This window comes from Bos indicus, chromosome 5, assembly GCF_029378745.1.
Source record: "Bos indicus isolate NIAB-ARS_2022 breed Sahiwal x Tharparkar chromosome 5, NIAB-ARS_B.indTharparkar_mat_pri_1.0, whole genome shotgun sequence".
Taxonomy (NCBI): domain Eukaryota; kingdom Metazoa; phylum Chordata; class Mammalia; order Artiodactyla; family Bovidae; genus Bos; species Bos indicus.
Window position 1 is genome coordinate 49849575 of NC_091764.1, and position 25607 is coordinate 49875181.

At 39.9% G+C, this 25607-nt stretch overlaps 1 protein-coding gene across 3 annotated transcripts in view; it reads right to left on the bottom strand.

Moving 5' to 3' along the window:
* The window catches only part of SRGAP1 (SLIT-ROBO Rho GTPase activating protein 1), a 312480-nt gene that overhangs the window by 176743 nt on the left and 110130 nt on the right, over positions 1-25607 (bottom strand). Inside the window, exon 1 of one of the 3 annotated variants that reach the window (XM_070789362.1) lies at positions 1934-2076. The exons of the other annotated variants lie outside the window; for them this stretch is intronic. Within the exon in view, the coding sequence (XP_070645463.1) occupies positions 1934-1937 (4 nt within the window). The 5' untranslated portion in view covers positions 1938-2076. Of the gene's footprint in view, positions 1-1933; positions 2077-25607 lie in introns of those variants that run through there. 3 annotated transcript variants of the gene reach the window in all.

Below are 25607 nucleotides of genomic sequence, written 5' to 3' on the forward strand. Positions count from 1 at the left end.
TTGCACCATCTTCCTTCTCTGTAAACATGAGCCCGATTCAGTAAGACCATAAGCTTTCTGCATCGACCCACAGTACAATTTTATTTTCCTTTGAAGTTTAGATGTTTCTGGCGAGAACACACACTACTCACAGGCACAGCTGATGTTCTCTTGGCTGCCGGCATTCAGAAAGCTGTCTGAATGCATGGCACAGAGCCGTCTGCCACTCCACTGGATCCGTCTCCGGCACAGGTGCCAAGTCACCCTAGCTTAGACCAGCCCCAGTCTGCAGGGCACTTCAGGCCCTGTCGCCTAGCCTGTGGCTCTCCCGAATGCCAGCAGTCCAGTACAGGATGAATACATTATTTCTTCTTCCCTCTGGTTACAGGGTTGGCTGGCCGGGATCCTCCCAGAGGCAGAGCACTCTGCCCAAACCCAATGAAACACTTCAGATTATTCTGCAGTCCCTTCCTGAGGTTGAAATAAGAGCTCCTTACAGTCTTCAGACCTGTGCGTGAGCATTACTTATAGAGGAAGGGTCACAAACTTATCACCTTCGAGGCCAGACCAGTCCCATAAGTGAGTGAATCAAGCTGGGTATGTAAACACCAAGGAAAGATAAGGATTGCTTAAGCAGGAATACATCTCATCCAGCCACCAAACTCCAGGTAATGACTGCTGTATAGGATGCCTAATGCAGTTATATGCCAAATCTGACCTTTTTAGAGAGAAGCAAGAAATCTGATTTGGGGGGTAAAATCACCAAATTTTAGAATATCAGCAACTAATGAAAACAAAACAAAACTCTGTCCAAACCACTGAAAATCCATCCTTGTGCCAGATTTTGCCTCTGGAATACCATTTTGTGATCACTGACAGAAATTCTAAGCTTTGTAGATAAAATTAATACCTTCTCCAGTTGTCAGAAATTGAAGAGAAACAAGATTCAGATTAATGATAACTTTTGGGCCCTCATGAGTGAGGCAACAATGTAAATGATACATGGAAAACCAATCAAAATCATTTAAGGTGGCATATTTAGTGAATAATATTTTTTCCTGGCTTTTTGTAACCTGGATGTGAAGTGGGACTTCTTCTAAAACTCTCATACTCATTTTCTCGGAATTGAGAAAATTCTCTCCTGGGGCTCAGCCTAAATCTGGAAGATGGTCTGAAGTCTAATCTTATTGGAACAGTTTCTCAAGATGAGAACTGTCCATGCTGACACTGGGAATCAGAGAAAAGCACAATTGCTCCCGGTGCTGGTACAAATCCCATTAACCATCACTGCTATCAACGGCTCTAGTGGACAATATGCAATTCCCATTTGTATTTTGTTTCTCTCCTCTTTGGACACGTGTTGGACAAAAAGAAGAATTACAGAATCTCAAAGGTACAATAAGCTTAGAAATCACTGAGTCTAGTGATCAAACTCCCCCCGAATCCAAGCCTGCCCAGAATTTACTATCTCTTTCCCAAGAACAGTCTGTGCTACTGTCGGGCAACTCCAACCCTTAGAGAAGTCTCCTTGAACTGAAACAAGAACCCCTCCACTGGTTCAACAAAAAACATATCAAATGCCAACAATATGACTCATGCTAGTTGCTTTTATATAAAGATGAATAAACTGGGGCACCCTACCCCCTCTGCAAAGAACTCACAGAAATACTTTTCAAATTAAATATCAAACTTCCAAAGATACTGTGTACGAGTAAGCGCACTTAAGAGACAAGGCAAAGTTAACCAATTAAAAAGTTCAGTATGTAAGACAACTCATGAGAAGTGAATACTTAAAGGAAAAGAAAAGTTTAAGAGTTATGGGGAAATGGTTATGAATACTCATATGAAACTTCTTTCAAAAACCATCTTTTTCTAATCACTCTGGAAACCAAAGGCTAAAAGGAAGACTACTGCCAAGTTCATTACCTACTACAACAGGAGCAGATTTACTCACCCATAACCTCTGTACTTGAATCTCTGTACAAATCCAGATCTCAGTATCACCACCTTTTTTCACTTAACAAACCTTTCCTTTCATTAACATCTGTAACCTTGTTCTGCAATGCTCTCCCTTAAGCTTAAATCAAGTAAAAGATATTCAGTCAACATCCTACCCACTTCTCTAAAATCTCAAATTGCCCAATTAAGAGAAAATCAAGAAAAAAAATTTAGTATATGGTAAAGTTCACATGACAGTTAGCTGCTGAGAAGAGTCGGTCCAATATAAACTTGGTCATAAATTTGGCAGAAAGCTTTATTTCTCCCACTGAGCATAAGTGAAAATTTCCTCTGTTACTAGGATCATGCTACTATGATTTGTTTTTCCTTTGAAAGGCAAGTTCAATTCTGAGTCCTGACCTTAGGTAATTTACATAATCTTATTTCTCAATTAAATCCAATTTCATAGGGTTGTGATGAAGATTAAAGTAGCTAATGCATGGGGAAAAAAAGCTTCCCATAGAAAACTCTCCACAAATGGTACCTATGATTATTGATATTATTACAACTGTTGGTCACAAAACATCTTCACACGTTTCTCAAGAATACATATTTTTGTGAGTTCTAACACACTGTATACTCCATTTAGGGGGTGGTGATCATGCCTATTAAAAATCTACTTTTATTTTCTCCATCATTCATGTAAAATGTACTCATTTTACAAGATTATAAAAGTAGAAAGAAGGAGGGAAATTACCCATCTTGTGAATACAGCTGTTAATATGGCAAAATTACTTTCGTGCTTTTTAAAAATAGACGTGCTATGTTCTAAGTTGTTCCAGTCATGTCTGACTCTCTGCAACCCTATGGACTAAAGCCCTCCAGGCTCCTCTGTCCATGGGATTCTCCAGGCAAGAGTACTGGAGTGACTGTCATGCCTCTCTCCATTAAATTATACAGATGATTCTTTTAACTTAAAAACAATTGTTTATTACAACAAAAGCAGACACATAAATTGCAGTATGTTAGAAAATGTAATTTTAAAAACCTACTTAATTTTCTATCCCCAAGAGATAAATGTTTATAGCACTTTGTTGCATACTCTTCCAAATATTTTCTTATATGTAAAGCTCTAGGTTATGTTCATTTTGTTTTTTTTTTTCTTTTTTTTTTTTTTCAATTTTAATTAAAAAAAATTATACATGTGTTCCCCATCCTGAACCCTCCTCCCTCCTCCCTCCCCATACCATCCCTCTGGGTCGTCCCAGTGCACCAGCCCCAAGCATCCAGCATCATGCATTGAACGGTTATGTTCATTTTGATTTTCCAACCCCTAGTGATTTCTTCACACATGTTTTTTGGTGTAGAAGACAATACAATTCCACCTGTACACAGGTAAAAATTTGACAGCATCTCTAACAATCATCACTGGTCCCCTCCAAAGGGCTGGCCTCTTTATTATATTACTTCTAATCCTTACAATAGCCCTGCAAAATATATTCCAATATCCTTATTCTGCAGGGCTAGGCTTCAATCCATCTTTGACTCCTATATTTTCTCTCCTTGTAATAGTATAAAGTTAAAGGAGATTACATATTCTATATCTGAAAACAACTAAATAAACTCGGTTGATCCAAATCCTTATTAGGGGAGCAGAGAAAATAATAATGGTTCTCATTTTACAAAATTTTACAAAGTTACATAGTAAAGATGTATAGGGTTGAGTCTTAAAAAGTTAAGTGTGTTGAGGACACCACCATTTTAACGCAGAGATAACCCTCTGCTGAGAAATATTTAGAGTTGGGATTTTACATAAAATAAAAACACCCCCAAGCCTTCTGCAAGCAATCACTGGTGAGTTGTTCCTGCAGTTTATTTCAAAGAGAAAACTCATAATGTAACTAGGGAGTTTCAGAGCCTCAGTGTATAATCAGTGTAACTTCCCCTGGGGTTTAAAAGCCCTGCTTATCAGGCTATTGGGAAAGATAAACTGGTAATCAATCCATTGACCTGGATGAGAATCCCAGTTTTGTCACTAAATTCCTCCATGACCTTGGGCAAGTGCCTCACCCTCTTCTGGGCTCAAGTGACTTTATCATGAAAACAGGGTATAAAAAAATACCCATCTTCATTTCAGTTCAGTCAGTTGTATCCAACTCTTTGTGATCTCATGGACTGCAGCGTGCCAGGCCTTCCTGTCTATTACCGACTCCCGGAGTTCACTCAAACTCATGTCCATTGAGTCGGTGATGCCATCCAACCATCTCATCTTCTGTCGTCCCCTTTTCCTCCTGCCTTCAATCTTGCTCAGCATCACGGTCTTTTCCAATCAGTTGGCTCTTTGCATCAGGTGGCCAATGTATTAGAGCTTCAGCTTCAGCATCAGTCCTTCCACTGAATATTCAGGACTGAGTTCCTTTAGGATGGACTGGTTGGATCTCCTTGCAGTCCAAGGGACTCTCAAGAGTCTTCTCCAACACCACAGTTCAAAAGCATTAATTCTTTGGCATTCAGCTTTCCTAATGGTCCAACTCTCATGTCCATACATGACTACTGGAAAAACCATAGCTTTGACTAGATGGACCTTTGTTCGTAAAGTAATGTCTCTGCTTTTTAATATGCTGTCTAGGTTTGTTATAGCTTTTCTACCAAGGAGCAAGCGTCTTCTAATTTCATGGCTGCAGGTACCATCAGCTGTGATTTTGGAGGCCAAGAAAATACTCACACTATTGTCAGAAGGATGAAGTTACGAGTGACAAACAGCTTAGAAAATTTAATTTTCTATTCATATGTAAGATATCTAATAAAAGTAATGACAACTATAATAATAATAATGTATTACTATAGTGAAACATTTGGAGAAGGCAATTGCAACCCACTCTAGTACTCTTGCCTGAGAAATCCCATGGACAGCAGAGCCTGTTGGGCTATACAGTCTGTGGGGTTGCAGAGTCGGACACGACTGAGCAGTTACCCATAGCCATATAGTGAAACACGGTTGAGTGAATATTATGTCAAGCATTAATCTATTTTACATGAATTAACTCATTTAATTCTCATACCAATTCTAGTAAGTAGTATTATTACCACAAATGTAAAATTAGTTTATTTGTTTATGTTTGGCTGCACTGGGCCTCCCCTGCTCCTTGCATCGCGCAGGCTTTCTCTGGTTGTGGCACGCAGGGTCCATCCTTCGTTCTGGTGCATGGGCTTCTCACTGTGGTGGCTTCTCCTGTTACAGAGCACAGACTCTAGGTGCTTGGGCTTCAGTGGTTGTGGGGTATGGGCATAGCTGCTTCAAGGCATGTAGAATCTTCCTGGACCAGGAATCAGACTTGTGTCCCCTGCACTGGTAGGTGGATTCTAATCCACTCTGCCACCAGGTAAGTCCTATTACCTCAGTTTTACAGAGGAGTAAACCGAGGCAACTTGCCCATGGTCACTTGGCCAGCAGGCAAAGCTGAGTTCTCAATCTAGGCTACCTGACTCTTCAATTATATGCTTTTAATTATATGAAAAGGAGATTCCTAGCATTTTTTTAATTTATTTTATCAAAGTATAGTTGATTTACAAAGTTGTGTTAATTTCTGCTGCAGCAGAATTTTTTACTTCCTCTTTTCCCACTTCTAACAGCCCCTGTGCCAGCCCCCCAGGGAAAAAAATAATACCAAAATATATCCTATTGCTTTGGCAACCTTTGGTGTTTCTAATTATATAATTTTCTTTATAAAACAAATAAAACAAGAAAATAATCTTGAAGCTATCCTGACAAATCTGTTGATTAAAACAAAACTGATATGTCTTTTCCAGTGCTATTATATTTAGGCACACCAGGTAATATTATTAAAAAAATTTTTTAAGGATTAAAACTCTTTCAAATACTAAATACTATTTTAAAGATGGTTTTCATTAAAATCTCTCCCCAATGATCCTGAAAAATTACCCACTGCTCTAAAAGGGATGACACTATCTTAAATTTTCAGTTCTGGGAAAATCCTGAAAAGAGGAAAAGTATGCAATAAAGTTCTAAAACAGATAACAGTCACATTTCAAAGAACTCATTAATCTACTGAAAAGCGTCATCTACAGTCTTTTAACTAGTGGTTCCTGTGTAGTTAAATATTATATGAGCTAGACACTGGTCTGTGGTTATCAGTGAATATATTCCTCGTCCACATTCTTACTCTCTCCCCAAGGCATCACAGCCAAATGATATGCTCAACGGCAGACAAGCACCCTCAAAAGTAAGCAAGTAAAAACAGAAAATGAACTACAAATATAGGCCACATATGTGATTTTAAATTTTCTGGTGGCTACATTGAAGAAAATAAAAGTAACTGATGAAGTTAATTTTAAAATATATTGTATTTAATCCAACATATCAATATACTGCAATTTCAACATACAATCAATACAAAAGTTAATAATGAGATATTTTGAAATTTCTTGTATTAAACCTCCCAAATCATGTGTGTATTTTAATCTTATAAGATAGGATCAGATCAGCCGCTCAGTCGTGTCCGACTCTTTGCGACCCCATGAATCGAAGCACGCTAGGCCTCCCTGTCCATCACCAACTCCCAGAGTTCACGCAGACTCACGTCCATCGAGTCAGTGATGCCATCCAGCCATCTCATCCTCTGTCGTCCCCTTCTCCTCCTGCCCCCAATCCCTCCCAGCATCAGAGTCTTTTCCAGTGAGTCAACTCTTCACATGAGGTGGCCAAAGTACTGGAGTTTCAGCTTTAGCATCATTCCTTCCAAAGAAATCCCAGGGCTGATCTCCTTCAGAATGGACTGGTTGGATCTCCTTGCAGTCCAAGGGACTCTCAAGAGCCTTCTCCAACACCACAGTTCAAAAGCATCAATTCTTCAGCACTCAGCCTTCTTCACAGTCCAACTCTCACATCCATACATGACCACAGGAAAAACCATAGCCTTGACTAGACGAACCTTTGTTGGCAAAGTAATGTCTCTGCTTTTGAATATGCTATCTAGGTTGGTCATAACTTTCCTTCCAAGGAGTAAACGTCTTTTAATTTCATGGTTGCAGTCACCATCTGTAGTGATTTTGGAGCCCAGAAAAATAAAGTCTGACACTGTTTCCATTGTTTCCCCATCTATTTCCCGTGAAGTGGTGGGACCGGATGCCATGATATTCGTTTTCTGAATGTTGAGCTTTAAGCCAACTTTTTCACTCTCCTCTTTCACTTTCATCAAGAGGCTTTTGAGTTCCTCTTCACTTTCTGCCATAAGGGTGGTGTCATCTGCATATCTGAGGTGATTGATATTTCTCCCAGCAATCTTGATTCCAGCTTGTGTTTCTTCCAGCCCAGCGTTTCTCACGATGTACTCTGCATATAAGTTAAATAAACAGGGTGATAATATACAGCCTTGATGAACTCCTTTTCCTATTTGGAACCAGTCTGTTGTTCCATGTCCAGTTCTAACTGTTGCTTCCTGACCTGCATACAGATTTCTCAAGAGGCAGGTCAGGTGGTCTGGTATGCCCATCTCTTGAAGAGATTTTCCACAGTTTCTTGTGATCCACACAGTCAAAGGCTTTGGCATACTCAATAAGGCAGAAATAGATGCTTTTCTGGAACTCTCTTGCTTTTTCCATGATACAGTGGATGTTGGCAATTTGATCTCTGGTTCCTCTGCCTTTTCTAAAACCGGCTTGAACATCAGGAAGTTCATGGTTCACATATTGCTGAAGCCTGGCTTGGAGAATTTTGAGCATTACTTTACTAGCATGTGAGATGAGTGCAATTGTGCGGTAGTTTGAGCATTCTTTGGCATTGCCTTTCTTTGGGATTGGAATGAAAACTGACCTTTTCCAGTCCTGTGGCCACTGCTGAGTTTTCCAAATTTGCTGGCATATTGCGTGCAGCACTTTCACAGCATCATCTTTCAGGATTTGGAATAGGTCAACTGGAATTCCATCACCTCCACTAGCTTTGTTCATAGTGATGCTTTCTAAGGCCCACTTGACTTCACATTCCAGGATGTCTGGCTCTAGGTCAGTGATCACACCATTGTGATTATCTGGGTCGTGAAGATCTTTTTTGTACAGTTCTTCTGTGTATTCTTGCCATCTCTTCTTAATATCTTCTGCTTCTGTTAGGTCCATACCATTCCTGTCCTTTATTGAGCTCATCTTTGCATGAAATGTTCCCTTGGTAACTCTGATTTTCTTGAAGAGATCCCTAGTCTTTCCCATTCTGTTGTTTTCCTCTATTTCTTTGCATTGATCGCTGAAGAAGGCTTTCTTATCTCTTCTTGCTATTCTTTGGAACTCTGCATTCAGATGTTTATATCTTTCCTTTTCTCCTTTGGTTTTCGCTTCTCTTCTTTTCACAGCTATTTGTAAGGTCTCCCCAGACAGCCATTTTGCTTTTTTGAATTTCTTTTCCATGGGAATGGTCTTGATTCCTGTCTCCTGTACAATGTCACGAACCTCATTCCATAGTTCATCAGGCACTCTATCTATCAGATCTAGGCCCTTAAATCTATTTCTCACTTCCACTGTATAATCATAAGGGATTTGATTTAGGTCATACCTGAATGGTCTAGTGGTTTTCCCTACTTTCTTCAATTTAAGTCTGAATTTTGCAATAAGAAGTTCATGGTCTGAGCCACAGTCAGCTCCTGGTCTTGTTTTTGCTGACTGTATAGAGCTTCTCCATCTTTGGCTGCAAAGAATATAATCAATCTGATTTTGGGGTTGACCACTGGTGATGTCCATGTATAGAGTCTTCTCTTGTGTTGTTGGAAGAGGGTGTTTGTTATGACCAGTGCATTTTCTTGGCAAAACTCTCACCCGTTGCATTCCATTTCAGTTCAGTGATTCCTAGAATGTCGACATTCACTCTTGCCATCTCGTTTGACCACTTCCAATTTGCCTTGATTCATGGACCTGACATTCCAGGTTCCTATGCAATATTGCTCTTTACAGCATCGGACCTTGCTTCTATTACCAGTCACATCCATAGCTGGGTATTCTTTTTGCTTTGGCTCCATGCCTTCATTCTTTCTGGAGTTATTTCTCCACTGACCTCCAGTAGCATACTGGGCACCTACTACCTGGGGAGTTTCTCTTTCAGTATCCTATCATTTTGCCTTTTCATACTGTTCATGGGGTTCTCAAGGCAAGAATTCTGAAGTGGTTTGCCATTCCCTTCTCCAGTGGACCACATTCTGTCAAATCTCTCCACCAAGACCCGCCTGTCTTGGGTTGCCCCACGGGCATGGCTTAGTTTCATTGAGTTAGACAAGGCTGTGGTCCTAGTGCTAGTGCGATTAGATTGACCTTCGAGCACACTGCAATAAGAACTAGCCACCTTCTGAGGGTTGATTAGCCACATATGGCTAGTGGCTGCCATGTGGGACAGTAAAGTTCTACAGAGTACTTTTAAGAGTGTAACAAGGATTAGAGATTCAGCCAGTTTCTTACTCCCAGTCAGCAATGCATAGGTTAAGGAGAAAAGTTACAAAAGGTTGATAACTGTTTAAGACATACATGGTGTTTTAGTGTAAATGTCCTCTTCAACTAGAACTTAAAAAGCTCAGATTGTAAGTATGTGTGTGTTCATATACACAAACACACAGTATTAGTATCTAAGTAATAATCAGATAATAAAATCATGGCCAGTATGGACACCCAGTGTGACTATACAAAGGGAAGTAATGGGAAAGAATGAAAGAATGCAGGCATTGTACTTTTGGGGGACATGCTCTTAATGATAGTGATTAAAACTGTACCCCATATTAAGAAACAAAAAGATACACGCACTCCAGTGCTCACAGAGGCACTATTTACAATAGCCACGACATGGAAACAACCTAAACATCCATTGAGAGATGAATGGATACATATGCCAATATTCCACACAAAACAGAATACTGGAATATTACTCAGTCACCAAAAGAAATTCTGCCATTTGTAGCAACATGGATGGACCCAGAGATTATCATACTGAGATTATCATACTAAACTTATTATACTAATAAGTTTGACATATTAAGTAAGTCAAAGACAAATACTATATGATTTACTTATATGTGAAAACTCAAAAAAAAGGTACAAATGAACTTATTTAGTTAGAAAACAGACTCACAGACATAGAAAACAAACTTATGGTTACCAAAGAATTTATATATATCCTATTGCTGCTGTAACAAAGTACCACAAATTCAATGGCCGAGCAGAACAGATTTATTCTACTACTGTTCTAGAGGTCAGAAGTCCAAAACAGTCTTTAGGAGCTAACATCAAGGTGTTGGGAGGGCTAGCTCCTTCTAGAAGCTCTATAGGAGTATCCATCCCATGCCTCTTCCAGCTTCTAGAGGCTGCCAACATTCTTAGCATTCCTTGGACCTGCACTGGAAACAGGCTCCCATCTCTGCTTCTGTTGTCACATCGCCATGCTCTCTCCAGTTAACCCTCTTGCTTCCCTCTTGTGATTTCACCTGGTGATCTCACAGTGAGTCCATCTGGATAATCCAGGATAACCTTTCCCATTTCAAGATCCTTAACTTAGTCACATCTGCAGAGTCCTTCTTACCATATTGGGGAACACTCACAGGCTCTGGTGATGTGGATATTTTTGGAAGAGCATTATTCAGCCTACCTGGATTACTGAGTGCTATAGGAGATTAGGAGACTGAAAGAGCAGAAGAGAACCAGAGAAGGCCTTTCATCAGGAGAGGCTTTTCACACGAAAAAGATCAGTCTGGCGGCAAAATGACTGGAGAGACGTCAGACTGAGGGCAGGGAGGTCAATGAAGACACTGGACGGAAAGAGTATAGGTGAAAGAGAAGCTCAGAGCCAGTTAGGAATGGTAGGCAAGGAGAAGAAAGTAAGAGGGTGAGAAGTATTAAGGAACAACACTCCAGAATCCCCAGAGGGAAATCCTGGCCCGAGGGGAGGACAAAGTGAGAGAATTTTAATGCTAACCTCTAGGAATTTCAGTTGAGGATTTAGAATGTTTGTGTCGTTTTCCTGTCTTATCAGTGTTGCCTTAAACTCATTCCACTAACAGACCAAGATATGAAGGCATTTCCTATTATATGAAGTGTTTAAAAAAAGCATCATGTAAGAATTTTCATCAGATGTTCAAAGATGTGGACGCACATTGAGTCCGTTTGAACTTCAGAAGGGTTTTGGTCATTTCAGCTTAATGCCAAGCCATAGTCATCAGGACATAAGAGTGTTTTAAAAGGTGTAGTATAGAGTTTCAAAGCCAGAAAATAAACCTACTGGGATCATGTGAATACTGGAGAGAGAGTAAGCCTGTGTGTGGGCTTTGATATCTCACAAAGCTGGGTTCAAAATCTGTCTTTACCACAATATTACCTTTGTGGAACCTACTTAACCCTCTGAACACTATTTTCTTCATCTTTAAAAGGAGAGAAAATAATGCATATTATCCTATTTCACATCCAACACAGTTTAGGTAATCAATGTGTGTGTGTGCTTAGTCGCTCGGTCATATCTAACTCTTTGCGACCCCATGGACTGTAGCCTGCCAAGCTCCTCTGTCCATGGGATTCTTCAGGCAAGAATATTGGAGTGGGTTGCCATGAGCTCCTCCAGTGTATCTTCCCAACTCTGGGATGGAAACCAGGTGTCCCACATTGCAGGTGGGTTCTTTACTGTCTGAGCCACCAGGGAAGCCCAAGAATACTGCTGTGGGTAGCTTATCCCTTCTCCAGGGCATCTTCTCGACCCAGGAATCGAACTGGAGTTTTCTGCATTGAGGGAAGATTCTTTACAAGCTGAGCTACCAGGGAAGCCCCTAGGTAATCAATAAAGGTAATTATTCTTTATTAACTGATAGCCCTGTTTGAAACAATCATCAGAAAAACACATTGTTTCTTACTAATAAATCTAGTAAGGCTCTCCTAAACAGTAAAAACAAAACAAAAAGCAACCAAACAAAAAACTCACACAGAAAGAAATTTCAAATCTGGAAAGAAAGCACAGAAGTAAATCCTCATGAAATAACTACGGATAATCTAATGACATGGATTTAAAGCTTCAGGATAAATGCCAGCTGAACTGAATTTTTAGTTTCTATCCCAGCTTTAAATGATCCATCAGGCTTCACTAGTGTTTTAAGGAACACAGTAAAACTCACCACAAGTTAACCAGCATCAATACATTAAGAGAAAAATTAAACATACAAGTACTCTTAATTTGTGGCCTAGCTATGTCCCTGAGAAAAAATATATATCCTGCAAAGTAGATCTCAGTGATCAGAACTTACTTCCTCAGGTTTCCCTGGTGGCTCAGTAGTAAAGAACCTGCCTACCAATGCAGGAGACTTGGGTTCAATCCCTGATCCAGGAAGATCTCACATGCCACAGAGCAACTCAGCCTGTGTGCCACAACTATTGAGCCTGTGCTCTAGAGCCCGGAGCCACAGCTATTGAGGCCACATACCATAAATACTGAAGTTCGAGTGTCCTCAACCCTCTGCTCCACAGCAAGAGAAGCCACCGCAATGAGAAGCCCCGGTACTGTAACTAGAGAGTGGCCCTCACTCTCCACAACTAAAGAAAAGCTTGTGCAGCCATGGAGACCCATCACAGACAAAAACACACAAATAATATTATAAAAAGAAACTTATTTTCCCAATGAAATTTCAGAAACTTACTTCTCTGGAAATATGCAGTAACATTTTTTGGGGAAGCAGCCATAGGATTAGGATAGGTGGTATTTGTTTTTCTAGCATGAGTGAAATTAAACAGATTGTGCCACATTAAATTTGGGGTCTTGCCAGGGTCACATTTTGACTGAAGTGGCAAAACAATCTTCACCTTCTGGTCATGAAAAAAAATCCCACCTTGTCTCTGACAAACCGGAGGATGGTCTACCTAAAGTATATGTATTTACATTACCTTCCTGGGGCAAGACATTTCATTTACAATGAAGACAGCAGTTCCCCTTCTTCAATAAATGTTTTAGCTAAATGGGGCAACTTCATGAGCTGATGAACAGACACACTGTTAATCTGAAACACAGGGACAAAAAAGACTGGGAAGGGGATAATGGAGCTTAAATATTAGAAATTATTAAATTCAGCATTCTGTTGATGAAGCCTATAGTAGGGTGTGGTGTATGCTTTTTTAGGACTGAATTCAAATTCATAGTTGTGTTTTTAAAAATAAGGTAATAGCTATTGAAAGAAAAAAAAAACCAAGATACAGCCTGCCAAAGGAACAGAATTTGCCCCATTAGCCTTCTATTTGCAAACTCTATAATTACCAAAGGACAGTGAGTTAAATGCTCACCTTCACTAACCACAAACAATATTTTTTCATGATATCCTCTGGACCCCACTTTACCTTATTAAACACTCAGTGAAGTTTCTCACAAAGTCAAGTCATTCAACAAGGACGATCAATCACATTTAATGGTCACTATGAAAACCAGCCTGCAACTCTTACAAGACAATTTCGCAATTAGGAGCAAGCGTGGGATGCAGCCTTCTGATGAAGAGTCTTCTGGGGAGTGAGAAGGGAGTGATGAGGAGTAAGCAGAGGGATCACTCAAGACAACAAAGTGTGCCTGGGAAGCATGGGGGTGGGAGGTGGCCCTGAGCAGGACAGGCAAGCAGAAGACTTTCCAGGGCTCTTCAAAGTTTCTGAAAAGGAACCCAAGGGCCACAGTGACTGTACTGGGTGCCGGGGTGTTTTCTTGCAGCTGCCACTCATCCAACCCCTACCAAGCTTGTTCTGAACCATTTCACAGTGACACTTGGGCAAACTCAGCCCCTGCGTTTGCCTAGCATAAATTCGGGGTCAGAAAGAAGGTAAGCTCAGAAGATTTCAAATAGGGACTCAGACTGTTCTGCATCCTCCTCCACCCCTGAAACTGCACCCTCATTGCTGTGGGGAGCAGCTTCTGATGGCCACTCTCTTTGTCCTCTTGGGGGTTCACAGTGGCCACTGCACTTAGCCTTTTCCAAGACTCAGTGCCCACTGAGCCATGGAGAATGGAGATGCAGTGCCAACCAAGAGACCATTTCTGGGGATTTTTTAATACTGCATGTCTCATTCAAGACTAAATCATGCAGAGGCCAAAAAAACAAGTCAAGCTTCTAAGAAGAAAATTGATGAGACGAAAAAGAGCACATTAAGAAGCCGGCAGACGAGTAACAAAGACAAGCAGACGGGTACTGCAGCCCCGTCTCTCTCTGCCTGTATGTTTTACCTCACACCCATATGCTCGCTCTCAGTTCCCATATGGTTTATCTTTCTCAGTATGAAGTGGGGGGTGGGGGTGGGGGGACGGTGAAGGCAGGGCAGGAACAAGTGCACATCTACTTTGTTTCGACAAAAGTTACCAGACGCCAGGAGAACACCACAGACAGAAAAGCCCAGTGAAGTGAAGGACCCCTGCCAGGCTGTGTGATGCCCATGACTCTGCTCCTGCTCGCTGTCCTTGCTCAAGGTCAGGTACAGAAGATACCCTATCATGGGCAGAGTTACAGGCTGTGGACGGTGCTCCTGTTCTGAGGCCTGAGCAGCTGACTGATGAACGTGAATTGACCAAGAAGGAAAAAGCCCAGAAAAGTCACCAGTGTAAAGTGGCCCCATGTCCTGCTCCTTAGCTGAACTAGGTAGGGTAACGGTGAGGACCTCCGGCCTCTCGTTCCAACAGCGGTAAGAGCCTGTGGTTCATAATCCTGATGATAATGTGACCTGACAAAGTATTGTGCCTTCAAGTGTTCACAGCAGCATTATTTATAATAACCAAAAAGTGAAAACAACCCAAATGTCCACCAGCTGATGAATGGATACATACAATGCTGTGCATGCATACAGTGAAATACTGCTTAGAAATAAAAAGGAAAGAAGGACTGGTATATGCTACAACATGGAGAAACTTTGAAAACATCATGGTAAGTTTAAAAAAAAAAAAAAAGGCACAAAAGGTCAAATATTATATGATTCCATTTATATGAAGTATCCAGAATAGGCAAATCTATAAAGACAGAAGGTAGATTACTGGTGGTCTAGCGCTGGGGGGCGGGGAACAGGATGGGGAATGATGGCTAATGACCAGGTTGTCACTGTTGTTTAGTCACTAAGTCGCGTCAGACTCTCTTGTGACCCCAGGGACTGTAGCCCACTGGGCTCCTCTGTCCATGGAATTTCCCAGGCAAGAATACTGGAGTGGGTAGCCATTTCTTTCTCCAGGGGATCTTCCGGACCCAGGGACTGAACCCGGGTCTCCTCTGTCTTTTGCACTGTGGTCAGATTCCTTACTGCTGATGTTAACATCTACATAATGAATCAAGTTTTTTTTAATAGCTTTTTATATTGGGAAAAATGTCTTAATGCTTTGCTACATGAAGATCTGCAAATGCCACACTAGAGTAGATGTTTATTTGTCACCTAAGATCTTCCCAGTTTGGATAATGTGTCTGTGTGATTTTCCCATTAACCTTCATTTGGATCTCCATGAGGCCCACACTGAACCCACTGTGGGTTGAAGTGAGTGTGTGTATCTCCTCTTGAGAAGTCCAAGCTCCACAAAGACAAGAAATATATTGCAATCATATATGTATCTTCCTTATCCAGCACATGGCCCACACATTGCTATAATCCAGTAAATGTTTGCCACTGTAGTTCATGAGTAATGTGCATACTGCTTAAAAAATAATTTTAAAAAAACTTAAAAAATAAGTTCTTTTAATCTATAAATTGTGGAACTGTCACTGACTAAACCAAATAAACAAAATACCTTCAATTTTATTTTTTAGCACTTCATTTTTAGAAATGATAAATCTGAATTTCAGAAACTGGTGAAATTTCATTCAAAAGGAAACCTTTCAGGAAGTCCTGTAGTCAGCCACACTCAACTAGCTACACTCAAATCTTCTCCATCTGTCATATTCATGAATATCTTCAGATGTCAATGTAAAAACTTGAACAAACAAATGCCTGGTTAACACTGGGGTCAGACTGATTACAAGGTACTGCAATTAAAAAAAAATCCACTTAACCTATTTTACAAGGACACTTCACTGAAACAATTTACTGTTACCACTATAACTGTATTTAGTAAAGTAGGAAAGGGTCCCCTCTCTAGTCTTTGCTCTACAGAGTTCATTTTAAACACAAAATCTAAAGCTATCTTTTCAAACAGAAAATAAGATCATGTCACTTCTCTTTTGAAAATACACACCATTCTGGGTGAAAGTCGAGATTCGCCTCATCCACCATTCTAATGCAGCATTTCCATGCGGCTCTTTCTCTGGAGCTCTCCATCCCTGTTCCCTACACTCCAGAAAGGCCAGGCATGTGCTATGACCTTTGTACTGGTCATTCCCTCCTCACCTGGAAGGCTTCTCCTCAATCTCCCAGAGGCTTGCTTCTCACTTTATTGACATCTCAGCTCAAACTTTACCTTCTCAGTGGGATCTTAATTGATCCTCATATCCCAAAAATGCAACAACATGCTTGCCCAAAGGAACTCCTTCAGTTCAGTCGCTCAGTCGTGTCCAACTCTTTGCGACCCCATGAATCGCAGCACTCCAGGCCTCCCTGTCCATCACCAACTCCCGGAGTTCACTCAGACTCATGTCCATCGAGTCAGTGATGCCATCCAGCCATCTCATCTTTTGTCGTCCCCTTTTCCTCCTGCTCCCAATCCCTCCCAGCATCAGAGTCTTTTCCAATGAGTCAGCTTTTCGCATGAGGTGGCCAAAGTACTGGAGTTTCAGCTTCAGCATCATTCCTTCCAAAGAAATCCCAGGGCTGATCTCCTTCAGAATGGACTGGTTGGATCTCCTTGCAGTCCAAGGGACTCACAGGAGTCTTCTCCAACACCACAGTTCAGAAGCATCAATCTTCGGCACTCAGCCTTCTTCACAGTCCAACTCTCACATCCATACATGACCACAGGAAAAACCATAGCCTTGACTAGACAGACCTTCGTTGGCAAAGTAATGTCTCTGCTTTTCAATATGCTATCTAGGTTGGTCATAACTTTCCTTCCAAGGAGTAAGCGTCTTTTAATTTCATGGCTGCAGTCACCATCTGTAGTGATTTTGGAGCCCAGAAAAATAAAGTCTGACATTGTTTCCACTGTTTCCCTATCTATTTCCCATCAAGTGATGGGACCAGATGCCATGATCTTCATTTTCTGAATGTTGAACTTTAAGCCAACTTTTTCACTCTCCACTCTTACTTTCATCAAGAGGCTTTTGAGTTCCTCTTCACTTTCTGACATAAAGGTGGTGTCATCTGCATATCTGAGGTTATTGATATTTCTCCCAGCAATCTTGATTCCAGCTTGTGTTTCTTCCAGTCCAGCGTTTCTCACGATGTACTCTGCATATAAGTTAAATAAGCAGGGTGACAATATACAGCCTTGACGAACTCCTTTTCCTATTTGGAACCAGTCTGTTGTTCCATGTCCAGTTCTAACTGTTGTTTCCTGACCTGCATACAGATTTCTCAAGAGGCAGGTCAGGTAGTCTGGTATTCCCAACTCTTGAAGAATTTTCCACAGTTTATTGTGATCCACACAGTCAAAGGCTTTGGCACGGTCAATAAAGCAGAAATAGATGCTTTTCTGGAACTCTCTTGCTTTTTCCATGATCCAGCAGATGTTGGCAATTTGGTCTCTGGTTCCTCTGCCTTTTCTAAAACCAGCTTGAACATCAGGAAGTTCACGGTTCACGTATTGCTGAAGCCTGGCTTGGAGAATTTTGAGCATTACTTTACTAGCATGTGAGATGAGTGCAATTGTGCAGTAGTTTGAGCATTCTTTGGCATTGCCTTTCTTTGGGATTGGAATGAAAACTGACTTTTTCCAGTCTTGTGCCCACTGCTGAGTTTTCCAAATTTGCTGGCATATTGAGTGCAGCACTTTCACAGCATCATCTTTCAGGATTTGGAATAGGTCAACTGGAATTCCATCACCTCCACTAGCTTTGTTTGTAGTGATGCTTTCTAAGGCCCACTTGACTTCACATTCCAGATTGTCTGGCTCTAGATGAATGATCACACCATCGTGATTATCTGGGTTGTGAAGATCTTTTTTGTACAGTTCTTCTGTGTATTCTTGCCACCTCTTCTTAATATCTTCTGCTTCTGTTAGGTCCATACCATTCCTGTCCTTTATCGAGCCCATCTTTGCATGAAATGTTCCCTTGGTATCTCTAATTTTCTTGAAGAGATCCCTAGTCTTTCCCGTTCTGTTGTTTTCCTCTGTTTCTTTGCATTGATCGCTGAGGAAGGCTTTCTTATCTCTTGCTATTCTTTGGAACTCTGCATTCAGATGCTTATATCTTTCCTTTTCTCCTTTGCTTTTTGCTTCTGTTCTTTTCACAGCTATTTGTAAGGCCTCTCCAGACAGCCATTTTGCTTTTTTGCATTTCTTTTCCATGGGGATGGTCTTGATCCCTGTCTCCTGTACAATGTCACGAACCTCATTCCATAGTTCATCAGGCACTCTATCTATCAGATCTAGGCCCTTAAATCTATTTCTCATTTCTAGTGTATAATCATAAGGGATTTGATTTAGGTCATACCTGAATGGTCTAGTGGTTTTCCCTACTTTCTTCATTCTCCACAGCACTTACCACCATCTGACACACCATGCAGTTTACTTATTTAACTATTTATTTTCTGTCCTTCCTCCTCTGGACTATAACCCCACGAGGGCAGGAATATGTGTCCTAACACATGAAACAATTTATATAAAAATTTCAACAACCAAAGTTTTCTGGTATTCAAGAGAGATTTCTGGTTAATCTCCTGGTCTATAATTAAACATTATTATCAAAATTTTCAAACATATCACCCGTTTGCGAAATAGCATACCATTTTAAGTGGTTCCCATCCCTTACAGACCTAGGTTGCCTAAGAATATGAATCATTCCTATGTCATGCAAATGGGGCTAACGACATCAGTAACTTGTCAAAGTCATATTACACAATCCGTGGCTCAACCATAACAAACTCTGAAGTACATGTTCCCGTCTTGGGGTCTTTTTAAAGAGGCCCACTATCTTGGCTAGGCCTCTGATTTCTTTAGATGGAGAACACAAAGTTCTTTTAGGGCAGTGATTTGTAATCAGACCTGTACATTTTCAAGTGATTTTAAATAAATTGGTTCAAGCAAACTAATACTTACTAAAAAAAAAAAAAAAAAAAGTGAATTTGCTACTATTCTTAGTTTGTTTTACTTTTTTGTTTTTCCTTATCCCAAACTGAAATGTCCATGAGCAGTTCATTATTTCAATTCAAAGAAAACTCAGTTTCAGGTACCTCTTTAAAAAAATTAAAAAAACAAAAAGTGGGACTGTCATCTTTTCTACCATCTGATTTTATATTTCAGTGTGTTTCTCAAAGTTATATTTTAACTTGTCCAATTTAGTAGGTATTTATTAAGCCTTACGAACAGCTGTACATAGGAGTCAAATATTTAGAAAGAAGGTGAAAGGGAAGGAGGAAAAAGTACTAATACTCTTGATATTTGGGCGTAGGTCACCTCACTTACTTTTTTTTTCCCCTCATTTACTCTTTTAAACAGCCTTGAAGGTAATTCCTATGCTCATTTTAGAGTTAAAAAAATCCTAAGGATCTAAGAGGGTACGTGACTTGCTTCAGGTCCCCACAAATTAGAAAGCAGCAGAGCTGGGGTTCAAGTCTACATCTGTGTAGTTTGAAAAATCTTTCCATGACAACAAATTGTCTCTACTAACACTGAATATTGTTTTTCTCTTTAATGAGAAAGATAAGGGCAAATTCCATCAAAATAAAGCAAAAAAGAAAAGTAAAAAAAATTGCTGGTCCAAGAAAAGTTTTTCTGGAAAAGCAATTAAATAAACAACAAGCAAATACATTAAATTCCCTGTGACACTAATATGTTGACCTACTAAGACTTCTTCCTAATAGAAATATATAGCACTACCTCCTTTTTTCCTAGGCGGGGGTTGGGGGGGGGGGACATATAATTTGGAGCTACTTTCAAAGCACACCTTAATCAACAAAATAATACAGGAAAAAATTTTTTGCAAAATTTTATAGATCATTCAGACATGATATATGTCATGGTCTGTGCTAGCAAGAAGACACGTTTGTAATATACTGAAAAGAATTAGTGAAATGTCTTATATAACAAAAATGGTTGACAATGAAGAAAATAGAATTTCTCCCATATTCATTTATGGGAAAGAATGGTCATTGACATAGCTTAGGGCTCAGAAGGAGACCAGTGAAAAAGCCCCCAAATGTATTCATGCAGTTAACAGCAGCAGCACTGCTGGAAATGGTGACACAAAGCTAGGTTCATGTTATTTTAAATAAATGCTAGGATGGTGGCTGTAAGGATGAAAGTCTTAGAGGGACAGGTTCTCTTTAACTTCATGTGGAAGAGTATAAACCAAATCAATCTTTACAAAGTGATAAGGCATCTTCTCCTTTTCAAAGACTGTAAGTTTAAAGAGATAACATATAATGTCAAATCCTCTGCCTATGGTTCACCCTCAGCCTCCTCAAGCCCTGGGGCACACATCACTAACTGATTAAGGCATCCTTTCTGTGTACTTTCTGATATAGTCTTAACACACTATAAATAGCTGCCAACCATAAACCTTAGGCAATCTGGTGTAACGGAAGAACAGGCTTTGCACCCAGGGAGATGTTGGTTTGAACCCCACCCCTGCCACTGACCATGTGATTTCAGGCAAATTACCTATCCTGTTTGTGTCTGAGTTTTTTTTCTGGAAAATGGGAACAATATCTGCTACAAAGGTTGTTTTAAAGATTAAATGAGATAAATATGCAAAGTGTTTTTTAAAATATTAGCACCTTTATCTCCTTTTCCTTCTCCACTTACCCCATGTTAAACAATTTAGCTTTACTCAATACCCCCGTAACTCTATGTAAAGGCTTAATCAATATATTTCTATCTCCAAAGAGAGAGAAGACAAACTGATCAACCTGGGGCTTACTTCCATTTGATGCTCCAAATGTATTATGTGTTTTTTTCTCATCTAGAAATCACAAGGCAGGCTCAGTAGTGTGGATTTTATTTATTTATCCCAATTCACAACATTTGGTTCACAAGGACAATAGAAAGCAGAATTTTGTGTGTGTGTGTGTGTGTGTGTGTGTGTGTGTGTATGCACGTGTGTTGGGTATAAGAGGAAAAAAAGAGTGTGTGTTTAAAGTCAAGAGGACACAGATCCTAAAATTGTGACTTGTCCTAGATGATAAAGCTGCCCGTTCTCTCTAACAGCTATAGGATACTAGCTGTCCCCTTCCTACTCCCAGTTACATGTAGTAAAGTTGGCCACATATAACTTACCAAAGGACAAATAAAAGTAGGATCTACTGAACATCTCTGAGAGATAAAATGTTTTTAAAATTTCTATAAATAGGCACATATGTTTATCAGTTACTATTAATAATTTAAAAAAAAAAACAAAACACAGATTCCTCTCCCCTCTCCCAACAACAGTCTTTAAATGAGAAAATACACCGCATGCCTGCAGAACTCAAGTGTATATAAAAAAAGTTCATCTTCATACCATAAACATTAACATTTTGAAAGTCAGCTTAAAAAATAAATTAAAATTCGGATAAAAATGAAGAGCCACAGTGGAAGAAGCTTTCTGTTTAAGTTTAATCAGTTTTTTGTAAATAAGATGTATAACACTTAAAGATATCTGCCCAAATTTTTCATTTTAAGAATGCTATATGAATTTAATAAACATAATTATATTTTGCAGACAAGGTTCACTGTTGTGGCTGCTGGAACACATTATTAACCACGCATATAAGGTGAGGTCAGTAGTTAAACTAGTTCTAAATGTATGGACTGGTCCACTGACAAACATGGATTAAAAACCTACCATGTGTCAGATACTTGGGTAAGATACATGAGATAGGAAGAATGGTGAACGGCTCCTCTCTGACCTCTAGGAACTCCCTTAAGTAAAAGACATCACCAGACAACAGGGTAAATATGACAGCAACAGGCAGAAAAGGGTAAGAAAACACAGATGCAAGACATGTAACACAGTAGGGAGGGATGGGGGCTGAAGGACAGGCAGGCGGGTCATGTTAGAGATGAGCCATATAACGAACATTAAAGAATGGTTCAGTGCTTGAAAGAATAAATCCTAAACAAGGTTTCCAAAACACCTCAAATGTCTCTGCTACATTGCTGGAATGTAAAAAAAAAAAAAAGCCCTCTAAGGAATGTTAAGGCTTGTACAGCCTTTATCACTACCTCATTTAAACTCAAAGACTGTGGTGAAGACGGTGAGCACCAGGGTGAAGCGAGAGCACGGGGTGGGAGTGAGATGACAGAAAGGTGTGAGCCTCTGGAAACTAACAGAGAACACTGCCCCAAAGAACCGCAGTGGGAGAGACCACACGCACGTTGTGAGGCAGTGAGCCGGGCCCCTCGAGCACGCATGCACCGTGTGCGGAACCAGAGATGGGACCGAATAAAAGTCAAAGAGAAACAGCTGAGTCGCACAAAGCACAAAGGCTTTCAGGATTCACACATGTCCTTAAAGAAGGAGAAGTCAGAAAACCACACTCCTTGGTGCGGGGATTTCACAAAGAATCAATCTCTCAAGTTGAATCTTACAAAAGAGCTATTTTCCTGAGTTGCTGAAAACATCACTCTTTGACACTTGAAGATGCTCTCAGAAAAGGTAAGTAGAGGCTCGGGGGGCAGGCAGACAGCAAGGAGGACATTAGTAGGTTGAGGACTTTATTCATCTCCTTCTTTGAGAAGATATGTCTCTCTTTCAGTAAGAAGTTTATTCACATTCTAGCCAGCTGCAAAACACAGTTGAGAGCCAAGTTCCCATTGCCAAAGTTCACTCTTCAAACCGGCAGCCTGAGGTCTGATAACCAGTTAAAATGCTCAACACAATCACTGTCTTTTGATGGAAAACAGAGGCTCCATTGTTTAGAGATACATTTTCAAGTTTAACTCTTCTAGAATTATGAAATTCAAAACAAGAGCTATTAAGGTCAATCAGTATCAGAATGAAGGGAATTTTTTTGTGTATTGTGGTTCGGGTTCCTTTCTTCTTTTTGTCTGCCCCAAAGAATAATTGGAATACTCTGATAATAAATTATAAAATAAATTGTCACTAACTATGAATACTCAACAAACTGAAAAGCTGCTTCTAAGTAAAATTCTATGTATCGGATCCATCACATTTTAGAATTTGTTATATCCTTTAAAATAAAGACCTCTAATCCAAGACTCTAGGTTTCCTAAAAACCAATGGCAAAAAACCCCAAACCAAAACAACAACAAAAAAACCTATTGACACACCAGCTATTATAGGATTGTACTTGTTGTTTAGTCATTAAATCGTGTCAAACTCTTTAAGACCCCATGGACCTCAGTCCACCAGCCTTCTCTGTCCATGGGATTTCTAGACAAGAGAACTACAGTGGGTTGCCATTTCCTGCTCCAGGGGATCTTTCCGACCCAGGGATTGAACGCATGTCTTGTGCATTGGCACACGGATTCTTTAACACTGAACTACCAGGGAAGACTATTATAGAATTAAAGAACATTTATGAAAGTGGCAGTAAGAACATATTCTCCATTTGTATTAAAGATATATTATTTAGTATTAAATACGCATTTATGGAAACTCAATGTTACCATCTACTCATTCAATAAACACATGTAAAGTGCTCGTCACAAGCACTATGTTAGTGAGACACTATGGGAATACAAAAATAAATGCAACAAAGGTTGTATCTTCAGCTTTCTACAATCTTGGGGAAAACACGAAATACAAACAGACATAGGAAAAAAGTGTGATAAGTGTCCTACGGTATAAGGACACAGATATGGGAAATGACCATATTCAGACAGGATCAAGAAAGGTGGGAATGGGCTTTCCTTAGACAGAGATGCATTGTGGGAAATGCATCTGCTACTGAGCAGATGAACCTTATCCTGAGGGTAATAAGGAGCCAGTGATGGTGTTTGATATGAGAACAACTAACACCATGACCAAAGGTGTTCTTTAGAAAGGTTTTTCTCTGATCAAGACAGGAAGGGAGAGAGCCTAAGTGGGAAAAAGGTCAAGAAGCTAGTCTATCCATCCAAATTAGATGTTATTAAGGCCAAAATTAAGATGGTGACAATGGTAACCAAAGGAGAAAACGGAAGCTAGGTCTTAATCATTTTGTTACTTATTCCTGGCTTTACAGTAAGAAAAATTCCATTTCATTATGTCATTTAGGACAAAAGAAATTAGGTGGAATCTTCAGTTGAAATGATGTGTTATATTGACAAGGTGATGTCTACAGAATAAGGTAGAAAAACTATATGATCATTAGTAGATGAAGGGGAAAAAATTGTTTGACAAAATTTAAATCCATTTACGGAGAAGGAAATGGCAACCCACTCCAGTATTCTTGCCTGGAGAATCCCATGGGCAGAGGACTCTGGCAGGCTACAGTCCATGGGGTCGCAAGAGTCGGACATGACTTAAGTGACTAAACCAACCAACCAACCAATGAAAAGAACTCTTAGCAAACTAGGAATAAAAGAAAACTTCTTCATCCTGATGAAACATCTATGAAAAATTTACAGCTTAACTACATTTAGTGGTAAAAAAAAGACTGCAAGCGTATTCCCTAAGGTTAGGACCTCTTCACTCATTGTTTCTAGTCAGCATTTAACTGGAGATTCTGGCCAGGGCAATAAGCTGATTCTGAAACTAATGGAGAAAAATAAAGGAACTAGAATAGCCAAAACAATCTGAAAAAAGGAAATAACCAAAGTTGAAGGACTTACACTCCCTGATTTCAGGACAACATACAGTTACAGTAATCTGAAGTGTGGTATCAGCATTTAAATGTAAAGATCAATGAAACAGAATACAGTCAGAGGTAGACCCACACATACATAGTCAATTCATTTTTTATAAAGGTTCAATAGGTAAAGAAAAATCTTTTCAACAAACAGTGCTGGAACAAAAGGTATCCACATATTAAAAAAATTAAACCCTCACCTAATACCATAAATCAAATTAACTCAAATGTATCATAGACCTAAGTGTAAAAGCTAGAAAACATATAACTTTTAAAAGAAAACATATGAGAAAAAAAAAATGTAGTGACCTTGGGGCTAAGGAAATGACAGTTGAAACCACAATGAGGTATCATGACAGACTTATCAGACTGGTACAAATTTAAAAGGCTCACACTACTAAGCATTGATGATATGGAACAAATGTAACTCTTCTAGGGCTAGTGAGATTGTAAAATGGGACTAACACTCTGGAAAACAGTTTGGCAGTTTCTTTTAAGTTAAACATAGCCCTACCATGTGATCCAGCCATTCCACTCCTAAAGTGCCCAGGTGACACTGGATGTTCACATAATGACTTGCATATACATGTTCACAGCACCTTTATAGGTAGTAGTCTAAAGAAGAAACAATTTAAACGTCTGTCAACTAGACTTCCTTAGTGGCTCAGATGGTAAAGAATCTGCCTGCAATGCAGGAGACCCAGTTTGACCCCTGGGTTGGGAAGATACCCTGGAGAAGGAAATGGCTACCCACTCCAGTATTCTTGCCTGGAGAATCCCACGGTCAGAGGAGCCTGGCGGGCTACAGTTCATAGGTTCGCAAAGAGTTGGACATGACTGAAACACACACACACACA